This window comes from Physeter macrocephalus, chromosome 20, assembly GCF_002837175.3.
Source record: "Physeter macrocephalus isolate SW-GA chromosome 20, ASM283717v5, whole genome shotgun sequence".
Classification (NCBI taxonomy): Eukaryota; Metazoa; Chordata; class Mammalia; order Artiodactyla; family Physeteridae; genus Physeter; species Physeter macrocephalus.
The window spans coordinates 21045476-21062422 of NC_041233.1; the positions used below are offsets into that span (position 1 = coordinate 21045476).

At 36.8% G+C, this 16947-nt stretch overlaps 1 protein-coding gene across 5 annotated transcripts in view; it reads left to right on the plus strand.

Moving 5' to 3' along the window:
• Nucleotides 1–16947, plus strand: part of CCAR1 (cell division cycle and apoptosis regulator 1) — a 52885-nt gene that overhangs the window by 9039 nt on the left and 26899 nt on the right. For all 5 annotated transcript variants that reach the window (XM_028481058.2, XM_007121052.4, XM_007121049.3 and 2 more), the window contains exons 3-11: nt 2535–2707; nt 3150–3194; nt 5538–5570; nt 8046–8239; nt 9808–9922; nt 10019–10211; nt 12778–12907; nt 13166–13327; nt 16140–16365. In XM_028481058.2, coding sequence (XP_028336859.1) covers nt 2535–2707; nt 3150–3194; nt 5538–5570; nt 8046–8239; nt 9808–9922; nt 10019–10211; nt 12778–12907; nt 13166–13327; nt 16140–16365 — 1271 coding nt within the window. The remainder of the gene's footprint in view (nt 1–2534; nt 2708–3149; nt 3195–5537; nt 5571–8045; nt 8240–9807; nt 9923–10018; nt 10212–12777; nt 12908–13165; nt 13328–16139; nt 16366–16947) is intronic.

Below are 16947 nucleotides of genomic sequence, written 5' to 3' on the forward strand. Positions count from 1 at the left end.
ACTTTCCAGTGTTCTGGAAATTGGTACCAGCAGATCTGAGGTTAGAGCTCAGGTGGGTGAAGGAGATGCATGCGGGTATGGTGCTTGAATCACAAGGTATTACTTTTGTCGAGTGCAGAACATCCCAATCTAAGAATTTTAAATACTAATAATTTTTCCTAGGTTCTTTCCCTGTCTTGTGTTTACAAGAGAATTTTGCTTCTGTTTTCCTAAAACAGTGGTTCTTAACCTTTTTTGGGTAGGTTATCCTTTTGAAAATCTGATGAAAGCTTTGGACTTTCTTGTCTGTAATTTTACATACAGTTTCAGAAGGTTAACAGGAACTACTGGTTAGAACCTGTGCCCTAGTTTCAGTACCTTTATCTCCATTCTCACCGCAGTTAACTTCATTTTGAATTTACGTTGGTGTTAAGACATTCCTCACTTCTTTATATTTAAATTAACTTTGTTAGTCCTGGTTTCTCCTTTCTGCCCATGTGTGGCGACTGACTTACCTTAAAAACAAGAGAGATCTAGAAAAATGATACAGATGAACTTATTTGCAAAGCAGAAATAGAGACACAGAGGTAGAGAACAGACATATCGGGGCAGGGGTTTGGGAGATTGGGATTGACATATATGTATTACTCTGTATAAAATAGGTAACTAATGAGAACCTACTGTGGCTCAGGGAACTCTACTCAGTGCTCTGTGGTGACCTAAATGGGAAGGAAATCCAAAAAGGGGGATATATGTATACATATAGCTGATTCACTTTGCTGTACAGCAGAAACTAACACAACATTGTAAAGCAACTATACTCCAATTAAAATTTAAAAAACAAAAACAAGGGAATAAGATTAATGTTGTAAGGGTCTAGAATTGTGTATTCAGGATATTCAGTAGATTTTTTCCCCACCTTAGATTCTTTTTTTTTTTTTTTTTTTAAGATGTTGGGAGTAGGAGTTTATTTTATTTATTTATTTATTTTTGCTGTGTTGGGTCTTCGTTTCTGTGCGAGGGCTTTCTCTAGTTGTGGCTAGCGGGGGCCACTCCTCATTGCGGTGCGTGGGCCTCTCCTGTTGCGGAGCACAAGCTCCAGACGCGCAGGCTCAGTAGTTGTGGCTCACGGGCCTAGTTGCTCCGCAGCATGTGGGATCCTCCCAGACCAGGGCTCGAACCCACGTCCCCTGCATTAGCAGGCAGATTCTCAACCACAGCGCCACCAGGGAAGCCCCCTCAACCTTTTTTAATTTTTAAAAATCAGTGTTTTAGCGGGGGATAATTTGTAATTTATATGAATTCCAAACATGATGTCTGGGATTTGTTTGTTTTTGCCTAAGTTTGTTGTTGGTTTGTTTTACTTTTGAGTAGAATTAACCTGGACTCTTAACTGATTGATGATGAACCTCACACTTAAAGATTTTCTGGTAGGTTCTAGACTAGGTGCTTTGGTTAATCCATTAATGATTTCTGTTCTTTTCCTGTAAGGCACAATATTGTTCTTTCTATAGGGTTATTAACTTAGTAGCTGTAGAGCAGCTTTTTTTTTTTTTTTTTTTGTGGTATGCGGGCCTCCCTCTGCTGTGGCCTCTCCCGTTGCGGAGCACAGGCTCCGGACACGCAGGCTCAGCGGCCATGGCTCACGGGCCCAGCCGCTCCGCGGCATGTGGGATCCTCCCAGACCGGGGCGCGAACCCGGTTCCCCTGCATCGGCAGGCGGACGCGCAACCACTGCGCCACCAGGGAAGCCCGAGCAGCTTTTTTTTAAAGTTATTCTCAGATATAAGCAAGATGCTTTGGAAAATGGAGTGTTACATGAGCAAATATTGCTTTTATGGCGACCTCTTTGAGATTCACAATGCTTAGTGGCATATTAAAGGTTCTGAGGATTCCTGCAGTAAAAATATGTGCTTAATTCACTGTTCTCTAAACTTTTTAAACCTTGAACCCCTTTTTCCCAAACTTTAATGTCCCAGAGAGCTAGTCATTACTCTAGGAGATACAGTTTTGGGAAGTGCAGTGCTAGACTGCCATTTAACTTTGTGTTTTTAAACTGTTCCTATTGTCTGTTTCCTAGTTTTACAGTTCTTTAATAGAGTAGAAGTACATGAAAATTCTGTCCAGTAGGATGTTTTAAGGGTGGATCACTTCCAGCAACGCTGTCCTTAATGTGTGATTCTAATCTGCTTGAAGATAATACATTCTAGATTAGTAAAATAAGTTTATTTTCTGCTTTTCTTACTAAAAATATTTCTCAAGGGTACTTTAGCAACTTGGTCTAGGTAAGGTTGGTTGGGTTCATTCTGTAGTTTAATTTTATAGATTAATGTTTTCTTATATCTGTCATGACTTGAGCATATATTTAATATAAAGCCATTGGAATCTGAGGTGGGGCATGAATCATTTAAATTCAGCAAGCATTAGTAAAATTTTTCTTTAGGTTTTTACTAAGCAATGACAGACTGTAATTCATTACTGAGCACTCATTGAAAATTCCTGGACAGGATCCAAATAATCTTGATTTTTTTCCCCTCTTTCTAATCTCATTTTAGCTGCATTGGGTGTTCAGCAGCCATCACTCCTTGGAGCATCTCCTACCATTTACACACAGCAAACTGCATTGGCAGCAGCAGGCCTTACTACACAAACCCCAGCAAACTATCAGTTAACTCAAACTGCAGCATTGCAGCAACAAGCCGCAGCTGCAGCAGCTGCATTGCAACAGGTGAATCTTTAATAGGTTTTACTATGTGACATGCAGAACTTTCAAATCTGAGTAGCTAGGGTAGGTACCTTCACATTTTAAAGAATGAATAGTTGTGGGGTTCTATTATGCTTATTGTTTTATTCTGGTGATAAAAATTCCTTTATGCCCAGGACATACAGAGAGGTGTAGTTGCATAGTCAAAATTCTTAAGTTTTTGTATCTTAATTATTTGAGTAAAATTCCATTCTTGATGAATCCCAAAGTTTAAGTAATCATTATTTTGTTTATTTTAGATGAAGTGTAGATGTTCCAGAAAATTTCTTTTTAGTTTAATTCTGGTTATGTATTTGAATGTATATATATGTGTATATATATATATATATATATATATATATATATGGCTTTTTGAGAATGACTAAAACTAATGTCCGTATTTTCCTTTAAAAAATCTTTTTTCCAGCAATATTCACAACCTCAGCAGGCCTTGTATAGTGTGCAACAACAGGTTAGTTTATATTTTCCATGTTAAAAACTGATTTTTAAAAAGTCATTTGTTCCAACTAAATTTTTATAGATTTTATTTCCCATCAGTAGCCTTAATGTGTGATTTGAATTCTTTTGGGGTGGAGGAAATGTGGTAGGTAAAACGGAACGTCTCCAAGGGAGAGGAAGACAGGAGAGAGGTCCTGAAGACTCAAATCCTCATCTAGTAGCCAGTCCTTGTCACATGTTTCTAAGAAAGCATGCAGAAGATAATCTGGAAAGAATCACTCTGTTAATGAGTCTTTGGCCCAGTACTCTTGTTTGAAACCTCTAGCCCTACTGTGCTGTACTGGACCACATGTGAAAATGAAAAGCTCCTTTTTCCCATTTGAAGCTAAACTGTAGACAGACCTTTGGCTTTCAGCCTTTATTTATTTAAAACAATGGAACCCTGCCGTTTTTTCCCCTAATGAAATTGTGTACTGAAACCTAATATGTAAAATATAAAAATAGTGTTGAAAATGGGAGGAAGCCTCCCCTTGTAGTTCTCACCCCTATTCCCAAGACACATTTGAACAATTTGAAAACTCCTTACTTAGACTAAAAGTTTCTTTGGCTCCTTTTCCCTAAGCTTATACTCTAATCATATTCTTCAAGGGTTATTATATCTGTGATGGTAGAAAGAGGTAACAAAGTGAACCCAAGGAGAAGCATATCAAGCAAAGAAGAGTTTGACTTGCTCAAATCTAGATAGGTTCTAGTCTAAGCACCCATTCTAGGTTTTCCAGGTTTAAGAGGTAGTCTTCGTCCCTTCTCAGTGCCATTAAGGAAGCTTCAGGAAAGTATAGCAGTCAGGAGAGGAAAAGGGGATACAAGAGACGAGGACCAAAAACTTGGATCCAGAGACAACTGTGGAGAAACAAGAGGCTTCTCAATCCATTAACACTTGTCCCTAGATCCATGCCCCAATTTCATCCTTGCCTTTTGGGTTTCAGAAGCATTTCATTTGCCCTGAAGATTATAGTATCCCACTAATAATTGCTTTAAAGTTCTAAAAAATTGATAAGAGATTGGGGTCCAAGTTGGCTATCTTGTTTTCAAATACCCTTAGACTTATTTTAGTACTGTTAGGAAATACATTATTAAGCCTGTGTTTTATTTTGAACCACATGAAAATGGCAATATTCAAATGTTCTTGCCCTAAAAAAATGCCATTATTCATCCATTCTTAACTTACAGAAAAATGGAAATTTGATAGATTTAACCTTTAATACATGTCGACCTAGGTAAACTGAGTGTTTTGAATTAGAATGTCATATAGATTGTTTTCTACTAGCTTGTTTCTAAGTCTGGCAAGGATTTATTAGGAAGCTTATTAGTCATAGTGAATAAAAAGTCATGAACAGAAGAACTGTGATCTTCAGATTCTGCCATTGGGCTTAAAACACTGGTTAGAAGCTAATAAGCATTAAGGATGTCCCAAGGGAAGTCTTACCTAAGTCCAAATCTTACCCTGACCAGGATATCCACAAACACAGAAATGATGCCCATGTTCTCCTCAGACTGCTTACCTGGGCAGTAGGAAAAAAGACCTTTTCCTCAAGCTGTTAAGTATCATCAGGAGATTCCTGCTCTTCTAGCTGTAGCCACAGGACACTAGTGCATGATAGACAATTCCAAGCTGGGCAGCTTGACAAGAATGCTGAAGGATGACAGGGAGAAAGCAGGGATAAGTATTTCTTTGGAGACCCTCCTGATGGTTAATACAGACACGGTCCTGAGGCTTCAGAAAGTTTACTTCTGTTCCAGAGTTTTAAAATTTCCCCCTTCGCACCAATTCCTTTTGGCTTTCTGGTAATGTTATACTTTGCTCTTGCCAGAGAAACTATATATGTCAGAGTGTATGGTCCTTTATGGTCCCCATACCTTTGGCAAGTCTGACTATAAGGACTGCTTCTCATTTTAGGGGGATATATATGAATTGGACAGCCAGTAATATTTTTGATACAGGTAGCATACGGATGATATTGAATCATTTCTGTAGCATGGTAATTAATATGAGGCAGAAGTAGAAATTTACCCCACTAGGGACTTGTGGGGTTTTTTGGTGGGTGTTATTCCTCTGAAATAACACAAAAAAATTTATCGTTATTGAATGAGTTAGTTATATTTAAGGTCTGCAGTTGTTAAAAATAGTTGTGGGAAACCTTATACCTAATGACTTCTGTTGCTTTTCACATATTTCTTAATTAGAAATAAAGTACTTATTTAATAGGAATTTTTCCTTTTGTAAAACATCTGTGAAACAGCAGTTCTGATTGATTTTTTTATCTTTCCTGCTTTTGTTTGTTTTTCCTGTTTTTAGTTGCAGCAACCTCAACAGACCCTGTTAACACAGGTTAGTTTGGCGTTACTTTACTTTTTATGACTATCTGAATGAAAAGTAGACCAAAGTTTTATTCCTATTCTAGGTTTTCTTTCAGGGTTTTTGTTTTTGTTTTTTTTTAATATTTATTTATTTATCTGGCTGTGCCGGGTCTTAGTTGAGGCGTGCCACGTGCAGTATCTTCGTTGTGACATGAGGGATCTTTAGTTGCGATATGTGGGCTCTTAGTTGCGGCATATGGGATCTAGTTTCCTGACCAGGGATCGAACTCAGGGCCCCCTGCATTGGGAGTGCAGAGTCTTAACCACTGGACCACCAGGGAAGTCCCTCTTTCAGGGTTTAAAGATGAATATTTGTTGGATTCACATAATGGTTTTAGCAATATAATGTTCAATAAAGATGGAAAACATGTTTTTGTTTTTTCTTTTATGCTGTTTGATTGCTGTTCCTGCTGTGATCTAGTTTGAATAAATATGAGGTCTTATTTTAAATTTAATACTGATTTTGGCTGTTACATTTTCTTTGTAGCTAGTATTTTTAAGAATTTTTTTGTACATGTTATATCTTTTTTAGTTTGACCTTAGGAGGTGAGTTATTGTGTTGCATTATCAGCTTGATTTTTCAGCAACATTTAAAAGTTTGTCAACTTTCGATATGTAATGCTACTTTAGACTTTGTGGACCACTTACAGTCTATGTTGCATATTTTTTTTTCTTTTTATACAATTCTTTAAAAGTGTAAAAACTGGGAATTCCCTGGTAGTCCAGTGGTTAGGACTCTGTGCTTTCACTGCCAAGGGCCTGTGTTCGATCCCTGGTTGGGGGACTAAGATCCCGCAAGCCACACGCCGCAACCTAAAAAGAAAAAAAAAAGTGTAAAAACGACGCTTGGCTTGTAAGTTTGTGTAAAGATCATAAGCTGTGGGCTGGATTTGGCCCGTGGGTTGTGGTTCACTGACCCCTGGTGTATGCAGCTGTTAAAAAGAAAGCAGAACTTCTAATAATAACTGGAGACAGTGATTGCCCCATGGATAGGGAACTAGGTAGCTAAGGAACAGGAATAGGTGAAAAGCTTTTTACTGTATAACCTTTTGTACCTTTATAGTCTTGAACCTGTTAGTTACTTTTAAACAATAAAGTATACTTCAATTGAGAAATAAACCTCACTATGTATTTATTAAAGAACTAAAACTGGGACTTCACTGGTGGTCCAGTGCTTAAGACTCCGTGCTTGCGCTGCAAGGGGTGTGAGTTTGATCCCTGGTCAGGGAGCTAAGATCCCACATGCTGCACAACCAAAAAAAAAAAAGAACTAAAATTGATGAACACCTACGTCCTATTTTCAATCTCCAATAGTAGGATTTTCAGACTGGGTAGAAAAGCTGTAAAAGTTAGTCTTTTCTTAGAATAACATTTTCCAAAGTGTGCCCATAAAGCATTAGTGTCTTGTCTTAGGATGTTAAAGAAACTGTGAGAAAATTTTGTGGCTATAGGTTAAGAAATGTTGAGTTCCTTTAATATATATAGGACTTAGCTTTTTTTTTTTTTTTTTTTTTTTTTTAATTGTAGAACTTTAGAGACTTGCTTTATTGGGCATGTGTAAAACGAATTATGGAATTCGTTTGAGTTGAAGAATCAGATGATTGTTCCTTTCTTTTTAATGGTTTTATTTCTGTTTACATACAGAAGATTTAATCAGTAATATGTTGTTATTCATGTTTGATTGTGTCAGAAAAGACCAATCCTCCCAGTTTGAGATATAATTGACATATAACATTGTATTAGTATAAGGTGTACAGCATGATTTAATAATACATATATATTGTGAGATGATTTCCACAGTCAGTTTAGTTAACGTGCATCACCTCACATAAGTGAATTTCTTTTTTCTTCGGATGAGAACTTTCAGGATCTACTCTCTTAGCAAGTTTCAAATGTAGGATACAGTATTGTTAACCATTATCACCATCCTGTACATTACATCCCCACTGGAAGTTTGTACTTTTCTACCACCTTCACCCATTTCCCCCACCAAACCCCCTCCTCTGGCAGCCACCAATCTGTTTTCTGTTTTTATGAATTCTTTGGTTTTTTTAGGATCCACATATAAGTGAGATCATATATATATTTGTCTTTCTCTGACTTATTTCACTTATCTAGGACTTTCCTGAGTCTTTGTTATGCCATTATGGATTTTGAATTTCTAAGAGGGGACTAGAGTATGGCGGTGTTTTTTTAACACATTGCACTGTGGTGACTTTTTTTTTCCTGAAACTTCCTGTGGTAACTTTCATCTGAGGGAACTTAATCATGAAATCGATCAAAAATAATGTAATTTTTCAGACTTGATTTTCATCTTCAAGGTGTACGTATGTATTTTCTAACTTCAAATTGTTCTTAGCATTTTGAGCTATTTTTAAGTAGTCAGTTTTAATATCTAGACTGCTTCATATCATTACCTTAATTTGGTGTTGATCTTGTTTTATAGCCGGCTGTCGGACTGCCTACAAGCCTTAGCTTGTCAACTCCTCAACCAGCAGCTCAGATAACTGTATCATATCCAACACCAAGGTCCAGTCAGCAACAGACACAACCTCAGAAACAGCGTGTTTTTACAGGGGTGGTTACAAAACTACACGATACATTTGGATTTGTGGATGAAGATGTATTCTTTCAGCTTAGGTAAACTTCATTAGGTGTTGACAAATGCCTTCTTGTATTTAACATTAAATATATTGATAAGACACCTACTTAACTGTGGCATGGAATTATGGTTTAGCTCTAATTTTCTGCTTTAATCATTCAACCTGTACCTGTGACATTTTTTTAAAAATTAATTTATTTATTTAGGCTGCATTGGGTCTTCGCTGCTGCACACGGGCTTTCTCTAGATGTGGCGAGCGGGGGGCTAACTCTTCGTTGTGGTGCGCGGGCTTCTCATTGCGGTGGCTTCTCTTGATGTGGAGCACAAGCTCTAGGCACACGGGCTCAGTAGTTGTGGCTCACGGGCTCTAGAGCGCAGGCTCAGTAGCTGTGGCGCACGGGCTTAGTTGCTCTGCGGCATGTGGGATCTTCCCGGAGCAGGGCTCGAACGCATGTCCCCCGCACTGGCAGGCGGATTCTTAACCACTGTGCCAGCAGGGAAGTCCCCTGTGACATTTTTTCATAGAGAATGTGTCTGAAAATATCTTTTTATTATTGAACAAAGTAGTCATCATGAATTCTTTATAAATGTTTTGTAGAAGTGAGTTTACATTTCTAGCTATTCATGAGCAGACTTACAATGAGATTAAAAATTGAAATAGTCATATGCCTTTTAAAATTTAATCTTCTGTTTGACATATCTAATGACATGGATGTAAAATGTTTTAGTTGAAAAAATGATAGGATTAAATGACTTGGGCTTTCCTGGTGGCGCAGTGGTTAAGAATCCACCTGCCAATGCAGGGGACATGGGTTCGAGCCCTGGTCTGGGAAGATCCACATGCTGCGGAGCAACTAAGCCCACGCGCCACAACTACTGAGCCTGTGCTCTACAGCCCGCGATCCACAACTACTGAGCTCACGTGCCACAGCTACTGAAGCCTGCGCCCCTAGAGCCTGTGCTCCGCAATAAGAGAAGCCACGACGATGAGAAGCCTGCTCACAGCAACGAAGAGTTGCCCCCGCTCACCGCAACTAGAGAAAGCCCGCGCGCAGCAACGAAAACCCAACGCAGCCAAAATTTAAATAAATAAATTTATTTTAAAAAACAGGATAAATGACTGACTAATGGATTTGAAATAGTATTTTGTTAGTGTTGTGGTTGAGGAAATATATATTTCCTTAGTTATTTCAAATGTATTTCTAATTAGCTTCCTTAGAAATACTTTGTTTGGGAAATTAAGTTTAATTATTATATGATTTTTCTGTACAAGTGGGTCTCCTGTTTTCCATCTTTTCTGCATTTCTCTCATCTTTCCAAAGCCCAAGGCAAATCTTACTCTTGGGTTATAAAAGAAAGTGCTTTCGAGGGAGGGACACAGTATTAGGAGGATAGAGGGTAGAAAATTATTTCTTACACTTGAAACTGTTTATAAAGCAAGGTTGAAACATGATCAGTTCTAAAAATAAGTCTAGGAGGTATGTCTACTTTTTAAAAGAGCTTTTTAGGCTTCCATTTCCGGTATAGTTTACTTTAAAATGCTAAATATATAAATCTTTTTTGGAGGAATCTCTTCTAATTGTGTTCGTATTTAATTTTTTTTTAGTGCTGTCAAAGGGAAAACCCCCCAGGTGGGTGACAGAGTATTGGTTGAAGCTACGTATAATCCTAATATGCCTTTTAAGTGGAATGCACAAAGAATTCAAACACTACCAAATCAGGTATATAAAATAGGTATTATGAAAACTTGGTGGTTGGGTCTTCCAATTTACAAAGATTTTTCTTATAAAAATTTTTTTTTCTTTATTTTTGTTAAGAATCAGTCGCAAACCCAACCTTTACTGAAGACTCCTCCTGCCGTACTTCAGCCAATTGCACCACAGACGACATTTGGTGTTCAGGCTCAGCCCCAGCCCCAGTCACTGCTGCAGGCACAGATTTCAGCAGCCTCTATTACACCACTATTGCAGACGCAGCCCCAGCCTTTATTACAGCAACCACAGCAGAAAGGTATTACATGCAATGTATCTTTTCCTTTTAGGGTTCAGACTAACACACAACTGTTTGGTTATTGAAATAATGAGAGTATGCTATTAATTACAAAACAGGCAGGAACTTCCAGAATACTTGAAAGGAAACTTAAATATCTTGTGTTGAGCACTTCTACTTGTATAGCGATTTGGAAGTGTTTTATTTTATTTCTCTTATTCAAAGACATATTCTTTGTGAACTTAAATATCAAAACTAATAATCCCCTGTCTCCCTATTGGCATCTTATCATTTATAGAAGAAAATGTTTTGAGCCTTATTTCTTAATGAACATAACATTTTATATACATGTAGAGTCTGGTGGCAGCACTTTACTCATTGAACCATAGCGCATCAGATAAATGAGCTGTGTTTTATTTTTTTCTTTTCTTTTTTTAAATAAATTTATTTATGGCTCCGTTGGGTCTTCGTTGCTGCCCACGGGCTTTCTCTAGTTGCAGAGAGCAGGGGCTACTCTTCGTTGTGGTGCGCGAGCTTCTCATCGTGGTGGCTTCTCTGTTGCGGAGCACGGGCTCTAGGCACATGGGCTTCAGTAGTTGGAGCTCGCGGGCTCTAGAGCGCAGGCTCAGTAGTTGTGGCGCATGGGCTTAGTTGCTCCGCAGCATGTGGGATCTTCCCGGACCAGGGCTCGGACCTGTGTCCCCTGCATTGGCAGGAGGATTCTTAACCACTGCGCCACCATGGAAGTCGCTGAGCTGTGTGGGGTTGTTTTGTTGTTGTTGTTTTTAATTTATTTATTTTTGGCTGCATTGGGTCTTTGTTGCTGCACGCAGGTTTCTCCCTAGCTGTGGCTAGCAGGGGCTGCTCTTCATTGCGGTGCACGGGCTTCTCATTGCATTGGCTTCTCTTGTTGCGGAGCACGGGCTCTAGGCATGCAGGCTTCAGTAGTTGTGGCGTGTGGGCTTAGCTCCTGCGTGGCATGTGGGATCTTCCCGGACCAGGGCTCAAACCCATTTCCCCTGCATTGGCAGATTGATTCTTAACCACTGCACCACCCTGAGCTGCGTTTTTAAACTTTCTTTTGCAAATTCATAATTTGAAACTCTGTACGTTTTCTTATCAAAACAGTATTAAAAATGATAGCCTTGACTTTAGCAGAAGTCTACTTAATTGGTATTTTTTAAAAATGTAATTGTGGCATTTTCTCTTTTATCGTAAATTGACTCAAATATAGCAAAGTTATAAAACAGATTTCAGTGTAATGAGCTATTAAAATGAACACCCGTGTAATCACTACGTATTAACTCTTTTTCTTTTTTAATAGTTTTACTCTAAGTATGCATGCTCATAAATATACTTTAGCTTTGTCTGTTTTTGAATTTTACATAATGTGTGATTCCATCTATATAATCTTTTGTGTAAGACTTTTGTTCAACATTATGTTTTAAAGTTTTTCATACTTATTTATTCCGTGTAGCTCTAGTTTCTTTGTTTTCATTATTGCACAATATTCCATTGTATGACTATTGTACAATATTCCATTGTATGAATATTGTACAATATTCCATTTTATGAACACTGTACAATTTATATGTTTTTCTTTGCTAAACGTTTGGATTGTTTCTAGTTTTTGTTTTCTGAAAACACTGCTGTGAGTGGTCATAATGCAAGCATTATGACATTTCACCCTTGCTTACATTAAGCATGCCTTTCCTAAAAGAATCCTTTCCTATATTACCAGAATCTACTGTCACTTCTAAGAAAAAGCATTTAGATATCCTATTTATATTCAGACCTCCCCAGTTGTCTCCCAAATGTCTTTTAAAAAGGTTGTTTTTTGTTTCCTAAACGAAAAGGTTGTCAAGTTTCATGTGTTGTATCTGGTTATGTTTCTTTAGTCTTTTTTATTCCAAAATAGTTTCCCACTTTTTGTTTCTTCGTTTATAACATTGACTTTTTAAGAAATTGGTCTAGTTGACTTGTAGATTCTTTTGGAATGTTGTGTTCTGGATTTGTCTTGATTCCTTGTGATATTTTCACCTTGTTTCTCATTCTGCCATATAAACTATAAACTAGAAGTTAAGTCTAAAGGCTTTTGGCAAGACTACATTATAGTTGATGTTTTCTAATTCATACTGCATCATACTAGAAGGCACATGTAGTTAGATTCTTCTACCGTTATTGATGTTAAATTTGATTACTTGGTCAGGTGGTGGCCGTAGATCTCTCCATTATAAAGGTTCTTTTTCTTTGTGTGGATAATGTCTGGATGATGCTTTGGTGCTCTGCGAATGTCTTGTTGTATAGCGGTCTTTGGTTTAATGTCTGTGGGTCAGAGATTGGCAAACTACAGCTCTTGGATTTGGTCTGTGGCCTGGTTTTGTATGGTCCCTGAGCTAAAATGGTTTTTACATTTTTAAACAATTATTTTAAAATATACAAATATGCAGATGGTCTCTACCATTTACCATTTATGGGTCACAAAACCTAAAATATTAGCCAAGTTTTTCTATATAAAATTTAACCAAGTAATGCTTTTGAACTTCATTTAAATAAATTAAAACATCTTTTTCTGTGTCTTTTAAAGCTGGTTTATTGCAACCTCCTGTCCGTATAGTTTCACAGCCACAACCAGCACGAAGGTTAGATCCACCATCCAGATTTTCAGGAAGAAATGACAGAGGGGATCAAGTGCCCAACAGAAAAGATGACCGAAGGTATGTTTTTAAAAGTATAGTTTTGATGGTGGTGATGGTTGCACAGTGTGAATGCAATTAGTGCCACTGAACTGTATACTTCAAAATGGTTAAAATGGTAAGTTTATTATATTATTTATATTTTACCACAATTTTCAAAAAGTTATTAAAAAATGTATACTGTGGATTCTTGCTTATATTACCTATGACATTTATTTCATTAAAGAACTCTTCAGTAATGCCAGAAATAATAGTAATTTTAGAAAAATTTGCTTTAAGTCGTGAAAGGGAGAGAGAAAGACGTAGATCCAGAGAAAGATCTCCTCAGAGAAAACGTTCCCGGGAGAGATCTCCTCGAAGAGAGAGAGAACGGTCACCTCGGAGAGTTCGACGTGTTGTTCCACGTTACACAGTTCAGTTTTCAAAGTTTTCTTTAGATTGGTAAGTTCTTTTTTTCCCCATTGTTTTCTTAAATTACTAATTTCATAATTTTGTGTAATTTGGAGGAATGTGATACATTGAGAGATATTTTTCTTACAACTTTCATTTCCTGACATTTGACTCTTAGTTATATAAGGGCAGAAATGCATTTGAAGTAGCATTTTAGTTCTTTGCAAGAGTGCATTATTTTCATACACTCATTAAAGATACCAGCCACTGAAAAAGGCAGCCCCTCTGTAATGGAGTAGTTCCTTAAAGGTAAAATTAAGATTCAGATTTATTGATAACTTTATTAAGGGCATACATAGTTCATTGTATATGATGAAGTAATGATACAGTAGTGACCAATTATTTCAAGTTAGCTGTGGCCATGTAGTATAATAGAAACACAGGTCTACATATATACCCACAAGACACGTAACATATACACATATGTGTGTATACATCAATACATTTTTTAGCCTTTGAAATCAGAGGTAAGTAGAAAGTTACCAAGAATTTCTGAGCTTCACTTGTGAAATGGAAGTTATATCAACTAGCAGAATTATTGTGAGGTTGAGTTGATTTCATGTATCTAAAGCACTTAACCCAGTGTATGGCAGTTGTAGATACTCAGTGGTTGGGATGTGGTGACCAACTAGGTAATACCTGCAAAATCGTAATTCATATAGAGGCAAATTGGTAAATGACTTATTTGCTCTAATGGAAAGGAAGAATCATCTAAAGGTCTTGGGGCTGGCAATTGTGTGTAAGATAAATTAATAGATGGAAAAAACAAATTTACAGTAAAATAAGAAAAATGAATCATTAATAGTGTTTAAAGCTGTTCGGCATAGGAACAAATAACTGTGTGCAGTGTCTTGAGAGGGTATTGCTGCATTTCAACAAAGTATAATAATTAATATTCATAATACTGGCCTACAAAAGTTAAAATTTCTATGTATTCAGTTCTAGATTGAGTAAACCAGTGTAGTATTTAAGCTACTCAATGCCCAAAAAAATCTTGCTTGATAATTTTGCTTAATTGTTAATGTAGTAGATGTTCATTTACTCTTGCATGTGGTCAAATCATCAACTATTCTTAATTTTTACTAGTTTTCTTGTTATCCCTGTTTACTTGTATACTTAAAAAATATCTTGTCTGCATATTTCAGAGAAATTCATTGGAAACAAAACCACTTCTCCAGCCCCAGAAATATTAACTAGAACAGCTCTGCTTTTAAACTCATCTGTTCCCAGTCTAGAATGCTATTCTGGGAGGAGCTGATACTTAGGATATAAGTTGAGCAGCTGTCTTTCTCCTTCCAAGTTAAATCTTCACAGTTTCACTTGGTTACTTTGAAGTAAATCCTCAGAACATCAGATGAACACATTATAAATAAAAGTGATTTTAAAGTTTCCGTATCTCTTATCATCTATAGTTGTAGAAATCAAGATATTCTTATAGTAATATGATTATAGGAGACTATATGCCAAGAAGTGATGTTTTGTTTATTTGTAGATTTTTCTCCTACGGGATAAAACATGACCTCAAAAACTAGGAAACTGGGCTTCCCTGGTGGCGCAGTGGTTGAGAGTCCGCCTGCCGATGCAGGGGACACGGGTTCGTGCCCTGGTCCGGGAGGGTCCCATATGCCGCGGAGCGGCTGGGCCCGTGAGCCATGGCCGCTGAGCCTGCGCGTCCGGAGCCTGTGCTCCGCGGCGGGAGAGGCCACAACAGTGAGAGGCCCGCATACCGCCAAAAAAAAAACAAAAAAAAAACTAGGAAACTATTACACATAATTTGTAGCACTTCTTTAAATAACAAAACTCAGACAGCTGTTTTTAACATTTTTATTTTGACAGCAAAATTTTATCCAAATAAATATGTCAGCAACCTTAACTGACAAGTTTATCATTCTATATTTTTTATTTTTAGGTTTCACATAAAAAGACATCCCTATAGATAACATTAGTTCATATTTCGTACTCTTGCCTTTAGTTGTCATTTGAAAGGACAGTGTAGTTATCTTTTCATCTCACAAACTATTGGTGTTTTCCACTTTTCATTATGCTTTTAACAGAAATTCTTGGCCTATTACCAGATCGATTTACTTTTGAGTTTCTCTCCTTTAAAAGCTCTGTTTCTTAGGAAAAAGTAAATCATCCTTTAAAAAAAAATTCATTATGCCAGATTTAAAAGGCAAGAAACTTATCCTCTCTATACATAGTAAATAATCAGGTATGGATCTTAATCGTTAGATGGAGAGGTATGGAGATGTGGATAATCCAAAAAACGTTTGGATTTTGTTTTCATGTAGACTTTTATATTTAATTTTAAATTAACTATGCCTGATCTAGGATCTTACTGTAGAATAAAGGTTGTATTTTTTCCAACACTGTATAAACCTGATTGAGGAGCACTCATACTAATTGGTACCACTCTTATTCCTTTTTTATATCCATTCTATATGAATCATAATTTTCTCAAAAATGCAGCGTCAACTGAGGCAGAATTGCTTTTGTTCAGATCTTTTCTGGAGCTTGAAGTTATTTCAAAGGGTCTTGTCTAAATGAATTTTAAGCTACACACAAAAAATAAATAACGGTAACACGTAGATACTAGATATTTATTCAAAACTGTAAGTAAACATTTGAAAGTGACATTTTCATGTACTTCTATGTAAATCTATAGCTCATTCATTAACAGTGACTGTTCATTTTCAGCTGGCTGTTAACTGTATCAGATTATATATTTAGCTTTAGAATTGAATGAATGTTTGCATAGTATTTGGTGTTAAGGCTTTTTATTCACTACTTATGTCTTTTTCAGTCCTAGTTGTGACATGATGGAACTAAGGCGCCGTTATCAGAATTTATATATACCTAGTGACTTTTTTGATGCTCAGTTTACATGGGTGGATGCTTTCCCTTTGTCAAGACCATTTCAGCTGGGAAATTACTGCAATTTTTATGTAATGCACAGAGAAGTAGAGTCCTTAGAGAAAAATATGGCCATTCTTGATCCACCAGATGCTGATCACTTATACAGTGCAAAGGTTTGTATTCTGTGATACACAGCTAAAATTTCTGAGTAGTTATTCATATTAAGAATGTACGTGGAATTAATCTTCAGAAAGTGGTTATTATGTTTAAGATCTGAATGCCTGTGTTTTCTTCTTGTCTGCCAGATTCTGTTTTGGTTATTTAAGTAATTTAATTTAACCTCTTTTTGCCTTAACTCTTGAGCTGTAAAAATGTTGTTATTGCTTTAACATTTTGAGCCTTATAAAAATGTGAAGATGAAGTTCATTTTATTGAGCTTTATGGAATGTTCTATGACTTCTGGTAGCCCCAGATAAAAATGTAATGTTGGATGAATGCACTATATGTGAGTCTTCAGGGTAACATTCAGTATATTGTTTATGGTCAGTAGTTTTCTGCTATTCGAAAAACATTGATCAAAAAGGATTCCTTGAAAAGTTAAAACTATGAATTATAAGGTATCTAATACCATTTCTGCTATAGCGTTTTACTTTCCATTTTTATAAAAAACTTCAGATATCTATTATGTAAGGATAATTAGTAGTGCTTCTCATTTTTTTACATTACTTTAGACTTTTGACAGGATTGAATTATTT